Here is a 21,723-nt window from a genome sequence, read left to right as displayed (position 1 = left end):
GTGATCCTAAAGCAAGTCTGCTGCCAGCAAAAGGTAAATACTGAAACCACCAGACGGCAAATGTGAAACAAAAACCTAGTCCTGATGCACAGAAAGAAGGTAGGTTCCCTACTAGGAATATAATGCACATTATTCAAATGCACCTCTTTGACTGCCACACTACTCCCCACAGGAACCACTTCCAAACCTCAACTATGTGTGCCAGAGGTACAGGCTGAGAGTTATCTCATTTATCCCATTATCCCACTTATAATACAGCACAGACAATTCATACAGAATAGTATACAGAGAACTGACAACTGACTTTATGCTGATCATTACATCAATTAAATAATAGTATTTACGTTACATCTGTGCACATAGTTCAACTGCACCTGGTCCCAATTAAGATGTTCTCTAGTGCTGGGTTCCTTAGTCCTCTCGCTCCCCTTTTCCCCAAAGATGTGCCCACACACAAGCTTGCTCTGTGCTTGGTCATTCCCTGATTTGCTGTACATCCATGCCAAGGACAGCCACCAGCCATCACAGCCAGTTACCACAGCTAACAACTTGGGCTTGCCTGCTGTGCTCAGTAGAGCCTCTGTGTTTATTTTATTTAACCATGCTCGGGATCTCTGCCCTGCCACTGCACCACACACAAGTGCTATCTACAGATATGCACAGATAGACAGGAACAGGTGCAATTCCTTGCTGAGTAGGCAAAACAGGATCAAGTCTAACAACTACACCCAAAACATCAGTTGCTCTTTGTTAGGACTCACTGACAGGAATACAGTAAATGCTGGAAGATGGACTTTAATATCCCCCAGATAGGCAAAAGAAGATTGCACTCAAAGCAATTCTACTCCAGAATCATTAACTTCAATTTGTTCAATATGCTTATTGCAAACATGCATGTCAAAAACCCAAAAGCTGACTTATGACGTCAGTAGGTTTTGTGTCAAATTACTCCTGATGGAAAGCTACTTGAGCTCACCTTTTTTTCAAGCACCATTTTAATTTATATTGATTTTATAATCAGAAGACATTACAAGGAATAAGTTGATTACAGTATTTTCGAGCTACTGTTCATCAAAATCAAGGTATCCATAAAAATTTTTACCAGACCACCTCAATCCCATTGTCCTTTGTCATCAACCTTATGCTGCCTTCTACCAACTACAAACTAAACTGCAACATAGCAACCCAGAGCTCTTACACATGAGCAACCTCTGGAGCCATTCTTTCTTCAAAAAGTCCAAGGAACAAACTTGTGGTATGCTGATCAGCACTCTAAACTTCCATATAACAATTTCTGTGACTTTCTTCTCCCCATTAAAAGAATTAAAACACAAAACAAAAACAGCTTGCACATAATATCTTCCAAAAAGTAGTACTCAGTTGTTCATGTCCACCTTCTCCAAGACTGGGAGGTGAAGAATAGGATAGAGAGCTCAGGGTACAGAATATTTTCCTACTGTAGGAAAAGAGCATTTGCTTTACAAAACAATAGCAATATTTACACAACAATGAAGGCAAAAAAATGTCTGGGAAAATGTATTAATACTTCCTAGGTCTTAGGACCTAGGAAGCTCAGTATTTTTCATGAGAACAAAAGATAAATACCAACTAATGTGAATGCTAAGCACACAATGAAATAAGACTTAACTGGCTGGAAATTACTTCTGTTAAAACAGAGTGCATTTTCATTTCTGTGCTGTCCAAACAGGATAATAGAACAGTGGGAAGACAAGTGATAAATGAACACCTACGAGTTTGAAAACTGCTGCAAGTATGTTTCCTAAAGAAAACAATGCAGATATCAAAGTTCTTTTATATTGATATCTCTCAAAACTTTCAGTTTCAGTTGCAAAACTTGCTTCTTTTGCCTGGCTTCACTACCCGCAGCCAGAATTTGCCACATTGGAAGGATGCCTGCATTTGCACAATAACACGACCCAGTTTGGTATGGTTAAGAGATAAATCAGCCAAAACCCACCAGCCATAACCCAGTAGGCATGCAATTTAAATCTGACAACATAGTTTTAGCATTCATGTAGGAAGTATACTATTATTACTAATTTATATGTTACTCATTACACAAACATGCATTTACCAAAAAACTTTTCTTCATTTTACTTTCTGGAACTTGAGCTAATATATAAAAGAAAAATGTAGACCTTGATATAACAGAAGTAGTTAAACTGGTCAAAATAAAAAACAATGAAACCATGTCTGTATTAATTTATAAATACAAGAATTTCACTAATTTTGGTGTATTTCTACACATACAACACATAAAAGCTCATTACTGCTTATCTAAGGAGACTTTAAAAAAAACCCACATCTAATTTAAAAATTAATATACTACAATCTGTCACAGTACACTTTAACCCAAAGTTATGTCACAAAAACTCAATTTAAAATCCCATAGACATGCGCTAAATTTTAACTTTTCAAACTGACATTTTGAACTGTTAGCTTCTATTGATAGTGCCTGAAGGTCATGCTAGACATATTTGATGGAAATCATACTGTAGAACTGCACAGAAACACCAAACATCATGGTGAATTTAGGTAACTTACAAACAGCCTGGGGTTTGGTGTCTTGGATAATGAAAGCATGCCTGTCAGGATTTTTAGCAGCACCATTACTTTTAAATTGTTATTCTGAAAATCAAATTGATTTTATCTTGATGATCCAGATGTTATAAAGTGATTTCAACCACACATAATAACCAAACAGACCTGCTGCTATCACTTGTGTACTTGGGACCAATTTCCTATTATCCTTAAAAATATATTTTACATTAAAAGAAAATTCAATTAAAAATACAAGAGAACTAGAGAAGTTTGAAGAGCCCATAATTTCCAGCTGATCATTTTAGCCACAGAATTGAACTTAACTATCTCTTGAATTATTTTTTCACTGAAGGTGTCCTTTACTGTTAAGTCAAGATTTTGATAGAACAATGTATTTAAACAATTTTAAGTTCAAGTTCACCTGTATTCAGCTATTAAAGTTTAAGTTAGCTATGCAGTATTATCCTGCACTGAGACAAAAAAAAAACTAGAATGACCATAGTGTAGTATCCAAAACTCAATATATCCACATGGCAAAATTCCTTTATGATGTGAAGCCTCAGATTATTAAAAAGTTAATTACTGATAAAACCAGCATAAAAAAAAGTCTGCTTCAAGTAATAAGCAAGCAATCATCAGTTAGACATATGGATACGGTAGCAACTGCAGCAACAATTTTATATAGTTTAAGTAAAATTTACATCTATAGTGAACTAAGCAAGTGATCCTGCAACTCTCCCACTACCCAAAAGTGAGGTTTAATTTTTGATAGTTTTCCTTCCATAGGCAAGAACTATTCTCAGCTACAAGTAATTCAGAGTCCAAATTTCACAATGCTAAGCACCTGATCTTAAATTCAAACCCTTGACCAAAATTACTTAAAATTAAAATTAATTAAACCAAATTACATGACGGACAGGGCAGGGGAAGCTGGCACCAGGGCAAGGACAGGAAACGTAACAATCAAATCAAAACACAGAGCCATCACTAGCTAGGGATTCCTGCAGTCATCTAACAGCACTCAAAGAGGTATGTCCCACACAGAGCAATAAGCCCTTAATAAGTCAGGGACTTCATAAAAACCCAGCTTAAAATTATTTCTGCAGATACGCTGTGACCACTAACATTGAGCAAGCTGAAATGAATGCTTCTTGCTTAGTAATCTAAAACAAAAGACTGCTGCAAAAGATACGCAGATAGTTTCCACTAAATAACTGTCAAGCAAACCTTGTATATTTATTAAATAAGCAGCAATAAACGTCAGACGTTTAGTACTGTACAGCTATCTGTCAAATAACTTTTACTAGTTATTGTATTTTGTAATTGAGAAAAGGAACAAAATAGAGCCCAAATTCACCTCTGACATAAACAAACAGAATGAGCTTTATTACTTAAGTTGCACATGACCATCTCTAACAGATTAATACAGCAATATCACTCAAAACACAACAGCATATAAAACAGCAAGTAGTTCTTTAGAGGGCTTTTCAGACAAGGCCAATTCTATTACAGCTTATGTCTACAGGGAAAAAAGTATCACTTAGGAGTTATACCTGAAGCACAAATTAAGCAGTAAAAACATTAGTATGGCTTAAACAGATGCAGTTAAAAAAAACTCCTAGGGCCAAACACCATAATGACACATTTAAAATTCTCACATTTAAATTTCTCACCTGTTCTCCAATTCTAATACCTGAAAATCCTAGAGACTAAAAATCTTAACTCTGGACTAAAAATGCTGTATTTGCAACATCCTTTTTCATTTGCAGCTTCATGCCCCCTTTCTGCCTTCAACAAACAAGCTAAAGTTCAAGTTTACCTAAAAGCATTCTGCTCAGAAACAAGACTCCTTCATACAGTCCATCAAACAAATGATCTGGTGTTCTGCATAAACCAAGACATATCTTAACAGAAAACACATATGCCTTGCATAATGAAAATAACTAAAAGGAAGACAAAACAGACAAACAGCACATCTTCTGATTATTACATTATTGGAAACGGAAACATTAGCAGGAATGTTGGTACTTACTGTGCCTGGCTCTCTGTCTGCTCCCGCAGTAACCAAGAAATGGACAGACAAGCCCGTTCAGACACAGAGGCAAGAACAGAAATAAAAAAGGGGGGAAAAAAATTAGAACACAAGCCACAAACAGTTTTAAAATGGCTTTTATTTATATAAGTCATTGCACATTCCTAATACAGTGATTTCCTGAAAATTACAGTATTTTGTAAACATGATTTACAGTTTAACCATACACAAAGGCTAGTTTTATTTCATGACAGAATAAATTATTTTCTTTTCAAAAATTAGTCAAGTGCAATTTTGCCCAATATGAGTACTAGAATTTAAGCTTATGAAACTTAACAGATGCAATTATCTAAATCTTGAACACATTTACTTCAAAATTTAAATTCTTGTTCCCCCTACCTTCCCACCCACCCATTTAACAACATTACTTTCTTTGAAAAAAATCACCATTATGCAGTTTAACAATTTTCCACAATATGGTGCAGGCCACTGCTATTACAACTAAACATTTACCAGGATGTCAAAAGGCCCTGCAAAGTACAGAGCAGGTGACACCTAGTGATCCCCTTTAAAATATTGAAAAATTCCAAGCTGAATTTTGCTTCAGTGGTTTATATGCAGACATTTTAAAGTTTGCCAACAGTTTTTTTCATTCTATATAACTTGAATTCTTTAGAGATGCACATAATTTGCAGCAATGCGCAAATTTGACAATGTCCTAATCAGGCCTGCCATGCCTCTCACCTCTGTGGTGGTCTGCATCGTGATGCTTCTTGTCATCTTTTATTGCCAAATGAGACTGCCCACCCAAAGCACTGGAGAGGGCAAGAAGGCCAGCACTGCTTCCAAGTGGAGGGATTCCTGGAGGCTGAAGTCCTGATGGATGCGGCGTTAGAGGCACTGGAGGTCCATGGCCATGGGAGAGATGCTGAGCCTGCAACTGCTGCTGCTGTTCCCAGCGGTATCATCATCCCCAGAAGAACAATGTACAGCACATAGTTTGGGAAGGATAAGGCAGAAGTTTGGTTAATTATCGAGAATCTATAGTGGAATTTTGACATTTATTTGCTTCCTCTTAATCTAGCCCCACTATAACCCACCACACTATATACACTGCATTGTATCATGCTGTCTGAAGAAAAACTCTGCTCACGTCCCAGAAAAACTAGCTGAATACTTGTTTTGCAGCCTGATACATAAGTTCAGCAACTATAGGTTGTTTTGGGCAGCTACTGCCTGCCACAGCATCTCTGGCAACAAAGAACAGCAGCAGAATAATCAAACACCTTTCCCTTTTTAGAGAAAGTTGTATCACTGCTCTGAAAAAAAAAAGTTCCAGGGGCAAGATTAATTTAAATTCACATCCCTCTCTTCTCTCAGTTTGGAAGCAGCAAGTGCCTTTCTATCCTGAATATTCAAGAATGTAAAAGACATTATGAATTTCATATTTAGTGAAATTTAATTTGCATTTTATTCTAGCCAAGGTTTTTAAGGGAAAGAGGGGAAATTATTCATGACTTAACACTCTGTTTAGGAGCCAGCTTTGAGCTGAAAATCCAGGTATTTTAGATGGCACGGAATTCTCAACAAGAAACATGGTATTAATGAATACCTGTTTTAAAAGAAGCTAGGAAGATCAAAATCATAATGAATGGACATACAACCCTGTCACCAATCTGCTAAAATAATCTGTAAGTAATTTTAGAAACAGTTTTTACATTATTTTACATGTCTTACCCATAGTTTAAATATTAAAATATTTTCTAGTTAAAGCTTCCATGGTTTTATTAATGTTTACCAAGTTCAGCTATCCATTTAATTTGCCTAAAATGCTTAGCACAATTTTTTTTTTTTTAGAAAATGAAGCTTCAAAAGCATCTTTAGTTTAGTCATAGCTCCCATAATCTGCTTCAGGTTAACAGGTATTCTGCCTCTCTCTCCTGCTTCCTTCTGTCTGGGCATATGAATAGAAGACAGAACAATTCTCTCCACCTTGGCCACTCTCTACTATCCCTCTGTTCAAGGAAGATACCAGGAAAAAGCTAGAGTGCCATCCAATTCATGGGATCGAAAAGGAGACAAATAAACATATGTCTGAACAGGATGAACTCAAGTTTGACCAGGTGAATGCTAGTGGTCCTGTAATAACATATAAAATTTTTACGGTACTAGTGGCAGCTACTGAAATCATACCTGGATTGCAGCTTACAATATTTCACCCATTGTACCAAAAAAACTGAACTCAAAAAACACAGAAATATTTTATCTATTTCTTTAGGTGTGAAGTCTTTTCAAGACAACCTGTCAACAATAACTGTACAACATCTGCTGGCATATGAATGAATTTACTTATTACTATTTATATATATTACTACTGAACGCCACTTTTACTTTAATCCCATCCCAAGACATGCCTTGAGCTGTTTATAAAATTATGCAGACACAGGGGCTGACATTCAAGAACTCTACACTGCACTTGCTAATTTTTCACTTTTCTGCTGTCCCAACTGTCATGCAGCAATCATTTACTTATTTTGAATTACAATGCAATCTTTAAATTTACCACAATTCTACCACAGTCAATTCTATAAAGCCACAGATTTACCAAATCTTTCTCACACCACATATCAGGAATATATTTTTGAATGCTGCATAAAAAGCCATGCTAGTCTACACTTCAAAACATACATCTGATCATCACCCTTTTCAATATGTTTAGAAAACAAGGTAAAAGGGAACTTATTCTTCTAATTTAATGTGTTTACAGAAGGCAACATTTTGAAGGAAGCATTAGGAATCATTTTAATCTTAAAGCAGTTAACACAGTAGACCATTTTCTACAGTATCAATCAGTTTTTGCTAATGAAGCTTCACTTAACTGAAGAACTATCAGTAAGGAGCACTGTAAGGTCTGACAGGACTGCAGAGGTTTGGTTTGGGGGTTTTGCTTGTTTTTTGAATCCAGCCTCTAAAGAACAATATGACATCCCTCTCCACACTTAACCAAGACTTCAGTAGTTTCCAGCACATTTCCTCAAAACAGATGATAACCTGTTATTTTGGCAGTCTCTCTCAGAGATGGTGATTTTTTCACCTCCTTCCTCACTGACCATTTCAGCCAGGTCAGTCATCTGCACTCTAGCTCTGAGGCAACTTCAATCAGCAGTACTGTGCAGCATTTCTGGCATCAGTCTTACTTGTCCCCAGCTGCACTATCACCCCATATTACCTAGTTTTGTGTGCAACTGCCTAAGAATAAAAAGTTATTTATTCCTTCCAAACTGGTTTCATGGAGAAAAGCCTCCTCCCTTCTCCAACAATAAGCTCAAACTAGCTTCTTTTGCAGATTGCCCACTGAAAGGTTGAAACAGGGAACATGAGTTAAATTGTTTCCATTCTTGTCCCTACCATTTGCGAAGTGTACGAAGATAACCCTTACTCATCTTTCTCCTGCTTGGTTTAATTAACAAACAAGTTAACCCACTTGATTTCAGGAAGCACAGGTTAACATTTTAAGAAATGTTAGGGGCACGTTACCTACCATTTCCCTGGCTCTGGTTTGTAGCCTACATACCACACATTATGGAAGTCTGAGAAATGAGGAACAGATTAATGCTCTATAAAAGGTTCTGAAGCTGAGAGTGGAAGGGTTGTGTCCTGTGCTCACTGGTGGTATTGCACACAAATAGTGGGGAGCAATGGGCAAGGTGTGGTGTGAGAGCTGCAAGTGCATTGCAAAGCTGCTCTGCACATTTTTGTAGCTTTGCAGATGGTTACTTACAGGCATGGTACGCAAAGATCCATAAATATGGCACATGAAGCTGACTTAAAACTGAAAAACTGAAACACTGATCATGGTCTTTTAAGTCACCAAAGTTATGTCATGATTTCATGTTTATTATCTGATGTGCATTGCTGTTCAGGTCTTTCAAATCCTGATTTATTTCTTATGTGTTATTTATTCATAACAGGTTTGAAGTTCTCCCTAAGAGACGAGGGATCATCCATAAAGATGATCTTTTCCAGAAGTTCATATTTGTTTTATTTAAAAAGCTTTAATTTTTAAAAGCATATTGTATTATCTTTGTAGAAGGGATAAAAGGAATATGTACTGCACACAAAGGAAGAAAATAAAGACCAGGGGGAGGGATAACAGCAATGTTCACCAGATGCATTTAGTAACTAAACATTTGCTATAGTTCCTACAAACAATTATGTTATGCATATAATCACTTTCCCATCACTTCAAAGACACTAATGCCTGCTCTGTAACCTTTTAAGAGCTTAGCAGCAGTGAGATATAAAATGGAGTAGGCTGGCAGCAGTATCATGGTCTACTAGGCATGTTCATTAGCAGTTAATTAAAAACTAGACATCTGCCATAAGAAATGTGCTCAAAAAAGGATGAGTAGCAGGTCTGTCTTAGTACCAATTATTATCATTACTTGCAGAGCAAAGGCTGTGTCCACTTTCAGAGGAAAGTGGGAAGGTAGAGAAGAGCACAATGATGCATACTTAAGTGACTGCACTTAAGATAATTAGCCACAGCAGTGATTTTAAAAATATCTGTAGTTCACCCACCATTTCGTTGCAAACTCAGAAGTTCTTAATATTTGCAAAGGGAGAAAAGGAATTACAAACTCATATATATTACTGTACTGTTTAGATGTAGGTTTTATTGCCTCAGGTTTTTATTTCCCGGTGTCTCCATAACTAAACCATAAAGACCCAAAACTTGGCATATAAAAAACAGTGTTACTGTTTCTGAGCAAGCACCTCCTAACAATTTTAAAGGTATTCTTAAAACCAGTATTGCAAATACAACCTTTCAAAAAAGGAAGTAACTCAAGCCTATGCTCCTGTCACATCCCATTTTTTCCCCTCATCCTAAAAAAACCAAAAGCCCTGTATGTACAAACCACAGTACCAGCAGTCAAATTTGGCAGGAGGAAACTCAATAGACACTCTAAGCTGTTAATTAATACTTACATTTAAATTTCTATAAGTACCTTCCAAAGATTATTTCAGCTATAGGGTAGAACATATTTCAGGACAACAATCACTTGGAAGAACATATTCACATTCTTCTACAAAATGACTATATCCATGGACATGGGAAGAGTAAAAGATACCATCTACTTATGGCTTCTTTGAGGCATGTCTTTGATATGGCCCCTCACAAAATTCTTGCCACTCAAAGAAATAGTTAATTGAAGGATGGATTATTACATGGATGAGGAACTGGATGGATGACTGCATCCGAAGCGTCAATGAAACTAAACCTGAAGAGTCAATGGTTTCACACCTCTGTGGAAAACAGCAATAAGCGGTGTCCCTCAGAAGCATAAAATGTGACCAACACTACGCAAGACCTTCATCAATAACACAGGAAACGGGACTGACTGTGCCTTCTGCAAGTTTGCAGATGACACCAAGCCGTGCAGTGCAATTGATTCACTTAAGGGGTGACATCGAGATGGACTTTGACAGGCCTGAGAAGTGGGACCATCTCATGAAGTTCTCAAGATGCTCCAAAGGGCCAAACACAATGTCTGGCACCTGAGCTGTGACAATTCCTAGACTGGGGGATGAAGGGCTTGGGAATGGGCCTGCTGTAAAGGACTGGCAGGTGCTAGAAGATAAATCATCGGATTAGTGCATCTGCATCCTAGAAAGCCAACTGTATACTGGGCTGCATCAAAATAATTTGGCCAGTAGGTCAAAGGAAGTGGTTCTGTTCCTTTTCTTCCCTCTACATCATGAGATGCTTACTGGAGTACCATGCCCTGCTCTGGGGTCTACTGTGCAAGAAAGACATTAACCTGCTACAGCAGGTTCAAAGAAGGCCCACAAAAATTATCCGAGAGGGTTGGAACACCTTTCCTAAGTAAAAAAGACAAAGTTGAGTTTCTTTAGCCTGAAGGCTCCAAAAAGACCTTCCTTTGATCTTTATATACAAAGTGGGTCTGTAAGAAAATTTTTACCATGGTCTGTAGCTACAGAACAAGGCTTGTGGCTTTACAGTGAAAGGTGGTAAGTTTACATTGGACACAATGACAAAACTTTTATGTTGTGGCTGGTGAGACACTGGATGCCTCATCCCTGGAAGTACTCAAAGTCAAGGCTGGATGGGATTTTGGGCAACCTGTCTCGTGGAAGATGTTCCTGTCCCATGGCAGAGGGGTTTGATTTGATCTTTGAATGTTTCTTCCAATCCAAACCTTTCTATCATAGGTAAACAGATTTATTTATGAAATACCAAATATGCACTGCTTACTGCTCCATTTCCCAGTTTTGCTTTGGCAGCAGCTGTCATGTTTCCTTCTCGATGCTTCTACATGTTTCTTTTTCCTTGATAACATCACCACACAAAATGTGTTAATAGTCCCCACAAGACACTTCCTTCTCACCTATTTCAACCCTAATCTTCAGTATCACTACAGCAATTTACAAAACTAAGGTCTGAGTCTGTGAAGAGTGGCTGATACAGCAGACAGCTGAGATAACATTCATAGACAACTCCACAGGCTAGAAAAATGGACTCTCAGGAATCTCATGATGTCCAACAAGGGCAAGGGCAATATCCTACACCAGGAGGAACAATACCATAAACTCATATATGTTGGGATCCACACAGCTAGAAAGCAGTTTTGCAGAAAAGGTCCTTCCATACCAAACTGTGCATGAGCCAGCAGCAACGTTCCCTTGTGGAAAAGCAGATAAATGGCATCTTGGGCTGCGTTAGACACGTATTGCTAGCAGGTCTAGGGAGGGGAGCCTTCTTCTCTACTTATCATGGTGGGAACTACAGCTGGATTACTATACCCTGTTCTGGGTTTCTCCTTACAAGAGACATGAACAAAACAGAGAGCATCCAACAATATATCTAGAGATGGCTAAATAGTCCCAGGTCTCTCAGCCCCACCTCATATGACATACCCTAGTCCCTTACCTTTATAGCCCATCACCGTATAGCCCAATGAAAGACAAGAGGCACTGGGTACAGACTAACACATAGGAGGTTTGTCTTGAACATTAGAACACACTCATTTTTGACCAAGCCCTTGCACAGGCTACCCAGGGAGCTTTGGAGTTTCCACCTTTGAACATACTCAAAAGCTGTATGGACGTGGTCCTGCATAATTGGCCCTAGGTGGTCCTGTTTCAGCAGGAGCAAGTAGATCAGATGACCTCCAGTGGTCTCTTCCAACCTTACCAATTTTATGATTTGCAGACTGCAGAATCACAGAACACCTGAGGCTTCAAGGGACCACAGGGAGACATCTGGTCCAACCTCTCTGCTCAAGCCAGGTCATCCTAGAGCACATGGCACAGGATTGTGTCCATGTAGTTCTTAAATATCTCCAATGAGGGAGACTCCAAAACCTCTGGACAATTTGTTCCAGCACTAGGTCATCCACAAAGTAAAGAAGTCCTTCCTCATATTCAAATGGAACTTCCTGTGCATTAGTTTGTGACAGTGGCCTCTTGTTCTATTGCTCGGCACCACCAAGCAAAGCCTGGGTTCATCCTCTGACAACCTCTCTTCAGATACTGATAGACAATCATGAGGACATCATTGTCACCTCAATCATCTCTTCTCGAGGCTGAACAGGCCCAAGTCTGCAAGCCTTTCTTAACAAGTGAGATGCTCCAGTTCCTTAATGAACTTTGTAGACCCCTGCTAGTGACGGGCCTGCCACTAGACCACGTGCCAATTCTCATTGTTTAAAGAAGTTTTAGAAATGTGAGTCAGGTACCACTATAATTTCTTAATTTTCTAACTACTTCATTTGAAATATTTGTTTATTTTGGTCAATTTGGTTTCCTCGCTTCCTTATCTTCTAAATCCTATTCTGACAGAAAGAAAGCCACACTCTATGACAGTAAACAAATTCTAAAGTGCCCACTACTACATGTCTAGCTAATGAGCCAAGAATGTGGGTTTGTAGAAGTTGCTTGAAAACTATCCTTATGTGAACAAGCCACAGTGCCTAATGTAGGAAGAAAATGTCCCTTCAGAAATAAAGAATAGTGTCTTCAGCAAGTTTCCTCCATCTGTAAACCACAATGAAATGTCATTGTACTACAGAAATTTAAATCCATAAAAGGACAACATTGACAAAAGCTATTCAAAGCCGTATATTTCACACATACAGAATTTGTGTGGCAGTGGCATGATTATTTAATGGCCCAACTGTTTCATGGATAAAATCCTGTTCCTTTTTCATGCTTTATTAAAGGAGATGTATAGGGTAGGGTCTTGGGGTCTTCACACTGATTTTCCACTCCCACAAAAAAAAGCAAATGAAACCCCACAACTTTATTGGGAAGAAAATTTATGCCAGAAAGCAAATATCCAAGTCAGAAAGAAGATGTAAGTTAACTCAAGCCTGTTAAATTTCTGAACAGAAAGCTCTTCAGAGTTTTTCCCATTTCCTGTTTTCACTTGTTCAGACACAAACCACACTAATAAAGTATCAATTGCACAACAACATTTTTAAGCAGTAAAGGGTTGCATAAATTGCCTCTCATAAAACAGAAAACTGATACTATACTGGGATAAAGGCACCTTGTCATACACATTCCCCAAACATTCCTTTTTTCACAAATTAATTTCAGCTCTAAGGTAACTGAAATAAGACAGAGAAGCTGTATTTCAGTGCTCCACTGTAAGTACAGCAAGCTCTTGTGTCACTTTAACTATTAAAATTAAAAAATAAGATACAGAAGGTCCAGCAACATGCTCAAAGTAATCCATGAACCTACCTCAAAACAACATGAAGCCTAACTGGAAGCCTGTACCCCAAGGTTCAAAATGACTCCACTATTCTTTAACTTGCTTATTAGTGACTTGGACAAAGCGACAGACGCCTCCTCAGCAGGTCACTGATGACATAGAGCTGGAGCAGTGGCCATACCTGAGAGTGCAGCCCTTCAGAAGGGCCTCAAAAGGGTGGAGAGATGGTCAGAGAGGAACCTTCTGAAATTCAACAAGGGCAAATACAGGGTTCTGCACTGGGAAGGAATCACCCCAAGCACCAGCACAGGCTGAGGCTGATCTGTTAGAAAGCAGCTCTGTGGAGAAGAACCTGGGGGTCTTGGTGGAAAACAAGCCATCCATGAGCCAGCAGTATGTCCTGGTGACCAAGAATGGTGTCCTGGGATGCGATAGGAAGAGCAGTGCCAGCAGGACAAGGGAAGTGGCTTACATTCTGAAATATTTTCTACTTTATGAGAAATTTTGAATTAACATGAAGAGAAAAAAAATTCTTCCAACACCAGAAAGGCTTGGGTTGCTCTTAATTACATGGCCAGTAACAGTACATACACAGAACATTTGCTGAAGCACAGGATCCCACTCTTAAAGTTTAATACTACAGCTGGTTTTACACCTACAGAACTAAGAAACAGGTCTTCAATGCTTCCCAATGTAATTCAAAAAGCATTTAAAAATTAATATTCAAGGATAATTTATTAATCATTGATTAGTTTCCACATTACCACTATATATAGCAAGGGAGAAAGGACCCTTAGTATAAATCTGAGCAGCAACTCTTATCTTCTCTGGGTCTTCTTGTCTTACTGTAAACAGCTAGGTTTCACTGCTTTTCCTCCTGGCATCTTCAAGGGCAAGCCCAGGCATCAGAATTAGAAAGGTAAGAGATAATACACTTCAGATCACTTTTGTTAACAGTAAATGACAGGTGTGGGTGGCCCCACCCAAATGATTTGCCACCACACCCAGTGAATAAGCCCATCAGCTGTTTTTCCAATAAAGTGACCAACAATTAACTATTTAAAAAATTTTTTGCAATAACTCTTAAATGGCAGGATTTCCCATTATCATAGAGGGAATAATCATATAGCACTGCCAGCAGGACTGGCGTTTTCACCAGAGTAGGTCAGCAGTAGCAGCCTCTAGGCTGTGGAGCCTCTGTGGATCATCCCACTGCACGTAGGCAGAGCCCTGCAGAGAGGATGAAGGGCATCACCAGCAGATGGAATTCTTCCAGTTCACTGACATCTTCTCCCCAAGGTGCATTAACACTCTCCTACCATAGCTGCACCCACACAAAGGCTTTTGTTGATAGAAAAGGGTTTTCTTCCTTCCCCTGTGCTTTTAGGCAATGCAAGTCAACCTAAAACTCTATAGGTTGTACCACGTGCAGACCCACTGAAGTATGAGTAGAGCAACACAACAAGCAATTCACAAACAAAAGAAGCCCTTTTGCTTGTCTTTTTATGTATGTGCAAACAAACCATACTTTATATGACATATACACAATATTTTACATCTTAATATATCAGTAATATAGCATTACATACTTTTACTATATATTACATGCACTGTTCTGTGTATGTTACATATATATTGAGTGTTTATACTTCTATGGAAAAATACAGATCTTCAGTGTGTTTGTACATATAAAAAATGTGTATTCCAGGGCTCATTTAATAACAATTCCTGTCTCAAACACTTAGCAAAAAAAATCCCAAAAAAACCCTCAAACACATAGCAAAAAAATCCCAAAAAACGAAACAGAACTGAATCAGAAGACCACGTTTTTAAGGGTCCTTGTATTAATTATGTTATTTACCTTGTTTTTAACTTAGATAAAATCTTGTTGTTGTTTTTTTTTTATTTCTTAGGCTAAATTCTGAAGAAATAAGGGATAAACAGCAAAGCTGAAAGGAACCAAGGGAAAAGGACTGCCAAAATGGAAGAGCCAGACAAGCCTTTGTAAAAAACAGATGCCACAGGACATGAAGGGTAGAGTCAGAGTCACCACAAAAAAAATGATCCTTGCTTGGGAAAACATGTCACCACCAAAGGACTTCCCAGACTCTAAAATAAAGTAACAAATTCAGAACCACAGTCTAAAAGTGGCAGAAGATGACCTTAAAATCTCCTGATCCAGACAAGACAAAGGTTTTCTGAAACCAGTCATGTTCCTCTATCACTGTCAGTGTAAGTCAGTTCAAGAGCAAAGCTTTTCTTTAATTTTAGACAAGTACATATTGCCTTCTCTGAAGGCTCAGATGCAAGCCTGAAGTCTCTAGAATGAAGCTGTCAGCACACACTGCTTCTGCTCTGCAGAAACTGCCAGCACATTTCATTTCTGCGGCAATCATAAATTCCTGCTATTACTCACCTTCTAACCTCAAATCTAGAATTTGCCTTTTTAGCTACTGTTAGCATACCACCACCATCCAACAACACTTCAAAAGCATGCTCCTACTGCACAGTTGCCAAAAACAACTAGCTCAAGCATGCACCAATTTGGAAATGACTTACAGATATTACTCCAGAGAGTTTTATTACTGACGCATGATTATCTTAAAAAGTATTTATTTTCCTTCCAGGCTCTTTTAGTCTCCAGAAATTTAACTCTTGCTGAACATGACAGAAATTATTAAGTAGCAGGCTTTTTGTAAATTAAAATCCAGAAGTTAAATAGAGGATTTGAAATTATACTCAGTATCCTTTTGTCCCAGCTACTACTAACTACAAAAACATTTCAGAGACACCAACAAATGAAAAATATGACAGTCATAAGAAAAGCAGTGCACCAATCTTTATTTAGTGTTCCAAGCCAAGACCAGAAGCTTGTATGTTTTCTCTACATACCATAACAACTTCAACACACCAAGCAACAATTAATTCTGAACATGCAGTTAAGCACTTTTGGTAATTCTTGCTTTTACTTTCTCACTACTGCTGCTTGTAAGTACTCAATCTGAAGAGCCAGTTAGCCAGCACCTTTATAAATAGTACGAGATACTGTTTCAAGTAGTTGAGTATTATTTTCAGGCAATTAACTGTTATACAAGATAGCAACCTTGATAGTTCAGCAAGTACTCTGAAAAATTAAAAAACAATGCAGTTACTAGATAGCAGAAATTTTGCAATTGAAACAAACTCTTATGCACATTGAAGAGTTACTGTGGAAAAATACTGCAGAAAACTGTGGAAAAACCACGTCTTTGTTGTGCCTTTACTATTTCCTAAAATTATCCTAACAGCCTATGCTAGCCTCTCTGTATTAAAGATTAAGGAAAAGCAAGCTTCTTGTCTAGTCCTCCCACAGAGTCCCTATCTCAATTCTGTCCTGCTCTTCTTCCATGAAAAACACAGCAAGCAGGTTTCTGTTTTCTTGTACAAATCCAATGTTTACTATTTACATACTTGTAAATATTAAATATTGTGTCACCCTATTCTTCCCTCACCTGCATATTCCTCTGCACCCCCCTACTCTCAAGCGACCCCATTATTGACACTGGCACCTAGTTAGAGGTATATTTTGCCTGTGCAGTCCACATCACTCCCATCCATGCAGTAGCAATTAGTTCACCTCAGTTTATCACTGTTTTCTTCTCAGAATCTGCATGGTTCATTCTTTGCACCACTTTTACTGCAAAGCAGGCCAACCTGCTGCTCTACATTGTTCAACATACTAACTCCCAACAACTTCCTCTACTCCTGCTCAATGCTGGGATGGGACAGCTCCATGAACATAACCATCCTTCGTCCTTACTCAACTAACTTTACATTTCTTTTCTCCTCATTCGCAGTCCAAGCTGAATTTTTCTTCTGTCTGCACCAACCAATTCAGTTCTCCCACCCAACTCCTTCCTCCTCCCAACATATATTTCCAACTACTTTCCAGACAAGTACTGAAGGTTACATGACAGTTTATCTCACCCTACTGACTCTTTGTCTTCTCCAATTCCCCCATATATCTCACTAAGCACGAAAGTAAAGCAGACATTTGTAAACGGAAAAAATTGTGTACATCTCTTCATTTTGTCTCCTTTTGCTTAATAACTTCATTTTTATGAATATTATCCACTTCAACACTATCTTCAAAGTAGGTAAGCTATTCTGCTTATACATTTGAATCGAGAGGTGAGTTGAATCACTTTCTAGAGGAAGTAATGCTTTACTCTAGGACTAAATAACTTAACCTCTGTGCCAATTACATATATGAATACATACACGTACTGCTCCAACTACATTCTGCAAATTCTTGCTTTCAACTGCACTATTTCAGCATTTGTATCCAACTTCAGTCCCTTTTATTTCACCAAAACCAATCTTTCTAAACCAGTCTAAACCAAATCATTTGGAGCCAAGTATACACAAAATGAATCAATCAACTCTTCAATATCAAATCCTTCTATCTAACCCTTCCTGAAACCACATGTTCCAATTAGACTTTCTTTTTTTCACTATTATCACACACATGTTTTACCACCAAACTTATTTCACCTCTGCTGAAAAACAGACTAGTTTTGAGATCTACAGCATTCAAAGTGTACAAACTATATCCCCAACATCCACTCAGTAAAAAGTAATCTAGTAAGAGGTATCAACTCACATTGGATACTTCAGATGTTATAAGAATCTGCCTTCTCCCTGCACTCACATTTGCAGCTGCATATCTTCAGGCTTTCGGACTAGTTAACAATATTTTTGTTCAACTGTCATACTTTCACTCCTTTCCTGAAAGCTCTTAGGCTTCACAAATTTGCAACTGTATACTCAGTCTCACCTATAACTTGTAGTTTAGATACTAGATCTTGATGAGAGCTGAAGTTCTCTTGTTTTTCTTTTTGGGCAAGATCCAAGGTGAAGCTTTTTCCATCCATCCCACATGAAGCCTTGCAAGACAAGGGAGGTCTGGCCTGCACCGCAATTCCATTTGACTTTTGGATGCAATTTTGCCCTCTCCAGAATGACTGCAAATACCTTCTTCTGCAGAAAATTGTCTTGTTGAGACACTACCATCCTTGTTTAGATACTACCTTCCTCTATATTGCTGTTCCAAGATTCTTCATTTCCCATCAGTCCACAGAATAACCCAGGATGTTGCTACACAATAGAGCTCCTATTGCCAGAGTTCAGTAAGACTTGCAGTTACGGAGTTTACGTTAAAAGTGAGGAGAGTGTCTTGTTCTCACTAGATCTCATTTTATTTAATTTAAAAGAACTAGGCAATTTCCCCTTCCTCAGCACATAATGCAGATCATGCCTGCGAAGGATCTCAAGTAATGCTACAGCTGCTTAGCTCTTCCCTTGTACTAAATTCTGCATTCATTTCTGCTCTAGTCTGTATTTCTATTTTATAATGAAATATACAGCCTAGTTATTTATAGGCTTTCTAAGGATTAACTACACACTCATAAGAATAAACCCTCAAGAGGTTAACCTCATCCTCTTAAGCTTCACACACTACAATCCCAGAGATAGCTGGCAACCACAGCCAAGAGAGAAAAAATAATCCCACATCTTGCTAATCCTTTAGCCAATCACCTCATGCAACAGTGGAGAGGACTCTCGGAGGCCAACAACTCAATCTGTCTCAAGAGAACTGTCAATCCAAAATATACATATTTCACTAAATCATTAGCAACCCACCTCAACAGGAAAAATAAGCCATACCTGGCTTCTCAGTGGTATGCTGAAATCATGCATCAAAAATACAGTGCTGAAGAAAGTTTCCTGTTTGCTGCTTGTATTTCTCATTCAGATATTTGCATATTCTACTCATAAAACTAGATTATTGATTGGGAAGTAAATCTAATCTTCCATTATTCACACCTAGACATACCAATTTAACTGTCACTTATACTCCCTAACATGAACCTGTTATTTTCTAGACATATCTCAAGAGAACAACCCCACAAAAAAAACAAGCAAACAATGAAGCAAAGCACAAAAAAACCCAAACCACCCACAAAAAAGCCAAAACAAACCTTCAAGTTACACCATAATAGTCTACCTAATTCTTTCATACCATGATCTAGATTCTTCCTTAACTGCCCAAGTGGACACTGCCTGAAGCTAGAGCAAGGCCAAGGAGCTAATGAGGGTACTTAACCTTTTAGTTAGGATTCCTACTTTGTTCATTATTTATCTACCAAAATTGCTACTTCATTCTAGTCTAATACAATAATATTAAATGGTGCTATTAAAAAAAAATTTGAAAAGAGATTGTTTAGCCACACTGCTAACCCACAGCTGATAGTAAAAGCCTTCAAGAACATGCAGGATGAGTCTAAGGCCAGGAGTATGACTGTTAATAACCAAACATCATGCACGATTTTTTCCTGAAGTAAGAATTTTTAATCAACAGAGAGGATTAACACTGCTTGCAAGCTCACTGAGTCCAACTATATTACTTTTTAAAAAAAAAGTGTCAATTTATTCACTCTGTTTTGTACATGCTTAATATACACCTATTCCAAAGCCTGGCTTTTGATTTTGTAGTCAAATTCTCTGAAAAATCCTGGTCCTGTGAGATTATAAGTCCTTATCCTCATAGTCTGTCCCCTAATAGGCTTCCCTCTTTTCAACTGGAAATAAAAAGTATAAAATAAATATAGTTCAAAATCATTTTGTATTCAAAACATTTTTCCCAGTAATTTAAAAGTCTTTATTCCCATCCAGAATTCACACATTGCACAGGAGTAACATGAATGTCTCTAACTGAAGAAAGCCAACTGGGAAACTCTTGAATCATCTGGTGTCAGGAAACAATGGCCCTTAAGGACAGAAAGGAAGAGGGGGAAAAAGGCAAATCCTGGCAAAAATGCAGAATTTTATTTACTCAAGAGAAACCAGGCAAGTTAGTACCAACCAGCTAGCAAAATGAAATTTCCCTCCTATCCTCAAGAATTATCATATGCATGTATTTTAGGTACTGTGACACCAGAAGCCCCTTGATCGTATCTTCTACTGTTACAGATTGGTCCAGCCTATTTGAATCCTGAAAAGCAGTTTGATGATCTTTCATGCCCATAATAGGTGTCTAAACCGTTAAATTACTATATTTTTTCTTATCTTGCAAGACACTGCACTTTAGCAGCATGGCCCTTCCATTGTTCTTTACACTAAGTTGGGCCCCTGAACAATACTGACAGCTGCTATCAAACTGTGCCGTGCTCACCCTCCGTGCAGCTGCCGCTTGTAGGAACAGACAGGCTTCTGATGTGTCCTCCCCTCTGGGGAAAGGGCTTGACACCCTGAGTGCTCAGCGAGGGGGAGCAAAGGTCCACTGAATTGTCAGCCTGATTTTATGCTATTCAGATTTTCCAGGACATACACCGTCCCTTTCAAACAAAACCAAGCATATATCAGAGCATGAAACTCACTGTGGGGCACAAGGTAACTATTGATTAATAAGACTGTAAAAGATCACTGGGACATACATCTAATTTTAGCATTATGTAAATGCATGCACCTACATGGTCAAATGAATTTTGTGCCCAGCATGTTAATTTCCTCACTCACAGTTTTGGATTAGTATGGCATCATTCAGGAGTCTTTCATAAGACACAAGAAAAGTATTTCTTCAGGTAAATCTTAGATGATTATAAAACAAAAAAGTTAGAGCCTAGTATTCCTGCTTCCAAAGAGCTTCCCTCCCTGCTGCCCCAAAAACCCCAAAGTTCTTAATTGCATGTGGTACTTGTAGATCCTATGGCTTTTGAGACTGTATTGTGCAGACATTAAAAAGAAGTAGATAACATGCTTAAGATAGCAAAATTTGGTTTGTCTAAGTAGCACTATTTTAAGGCAAGAAAGAATCTTTAAAAATATGTTTTAATATGTTTCCTTTTACTGCATAAACTCTTTTTTAAAGCTAGTTCATAATGAAGGGTTTTCCATTCCATTTTTATCCTTAAGAAGCAATTTGTTTTAAAAAATGTAAGAAAGTACAGTTCTCTAATCTTTGCTAACCAAATACCACAAATGTACACGTGGTATTTCAAAGATCAAATCAGGTCTCCATAAACTAATTCATTAAACAAGTAAAGCAAAGAGGAGATTCTGACAAATACAGATGTAATGGTGTGGGTTTCTAAGATGTGATTAGCAAATCAACTAAGTAACAGTCAAAATTTGATTCGAAGGAAAAACAGCACAGATTTGAAGGGGGGCTATGTTTATGCAAAGCTAATCTGTCAAGTGTAATAAAGCAGCTTGAATAAAATTTAAGCTGAAAATCCACTGAAGCTCCCCATTTCAGGGAAAAAAAGCTATTAAAAAGAAATGAAGGTCACCCTCCCAGTTTATTTCACCTAATTGACTGCCAATAGCTTACCACAGGCAAACCGACTGC

At 38.1% G+C, this 21,723-nt stretch overlaps 1 protein-coding gene across 4 annotated transcripts in view; it reads right to left on the bottom strand.

Annotated features, from left to right (window-relative positions):
• The window catches only part of TLE1 (TLE family member 1, transcriptional corepressor), a 72,786-nt gene that overhangs the window by 28,402 nt on the left and 22,661 nt on the right, over positions 1 to 21,723 (bottom strand). For 3 of the 4 annotated variants that reach the window (XM_054003249.1, XM_054003252.1, XM_054003250.1), the window contains exons 7-8: positions 5,339 to 5,543; positions 4,595 to 4,611 (exon numbers count right to left, since the gene is read on the bottom strand). In XM_054003249.1, coding sequence (XP_053859224.1) covers positions 4,595 to 4,611; positions 5,339 to 5,543 — 222 coding nt within the window. The remainder of the gene's footprint in view (positions 1 to 4,594; positions 4,612 to 5,338; positions 5,544 to 21,723) is intronic. The other variant, XM_054003251.1, reaches the window with a different exon arrangement.

Source organism: Vidua macroura, chromosome Z (genome assembly GCF_024509145.1).
Source record: "Vidua macroura isolate BioBank_ID:100142 chromosome Z, ASM2450914v1, whole genome shotgun sequence".
NCBI lineage: Eukaryota > Metazoa > Chordata > Aves > Passeriformes > Viduidae > Vidua > Vidua macroura.
The sequence above is the reverse complement of the archived record's forward strand: the minus strand, read 5'-3'. Positions and strand labels throughout refer to the sequence as shown.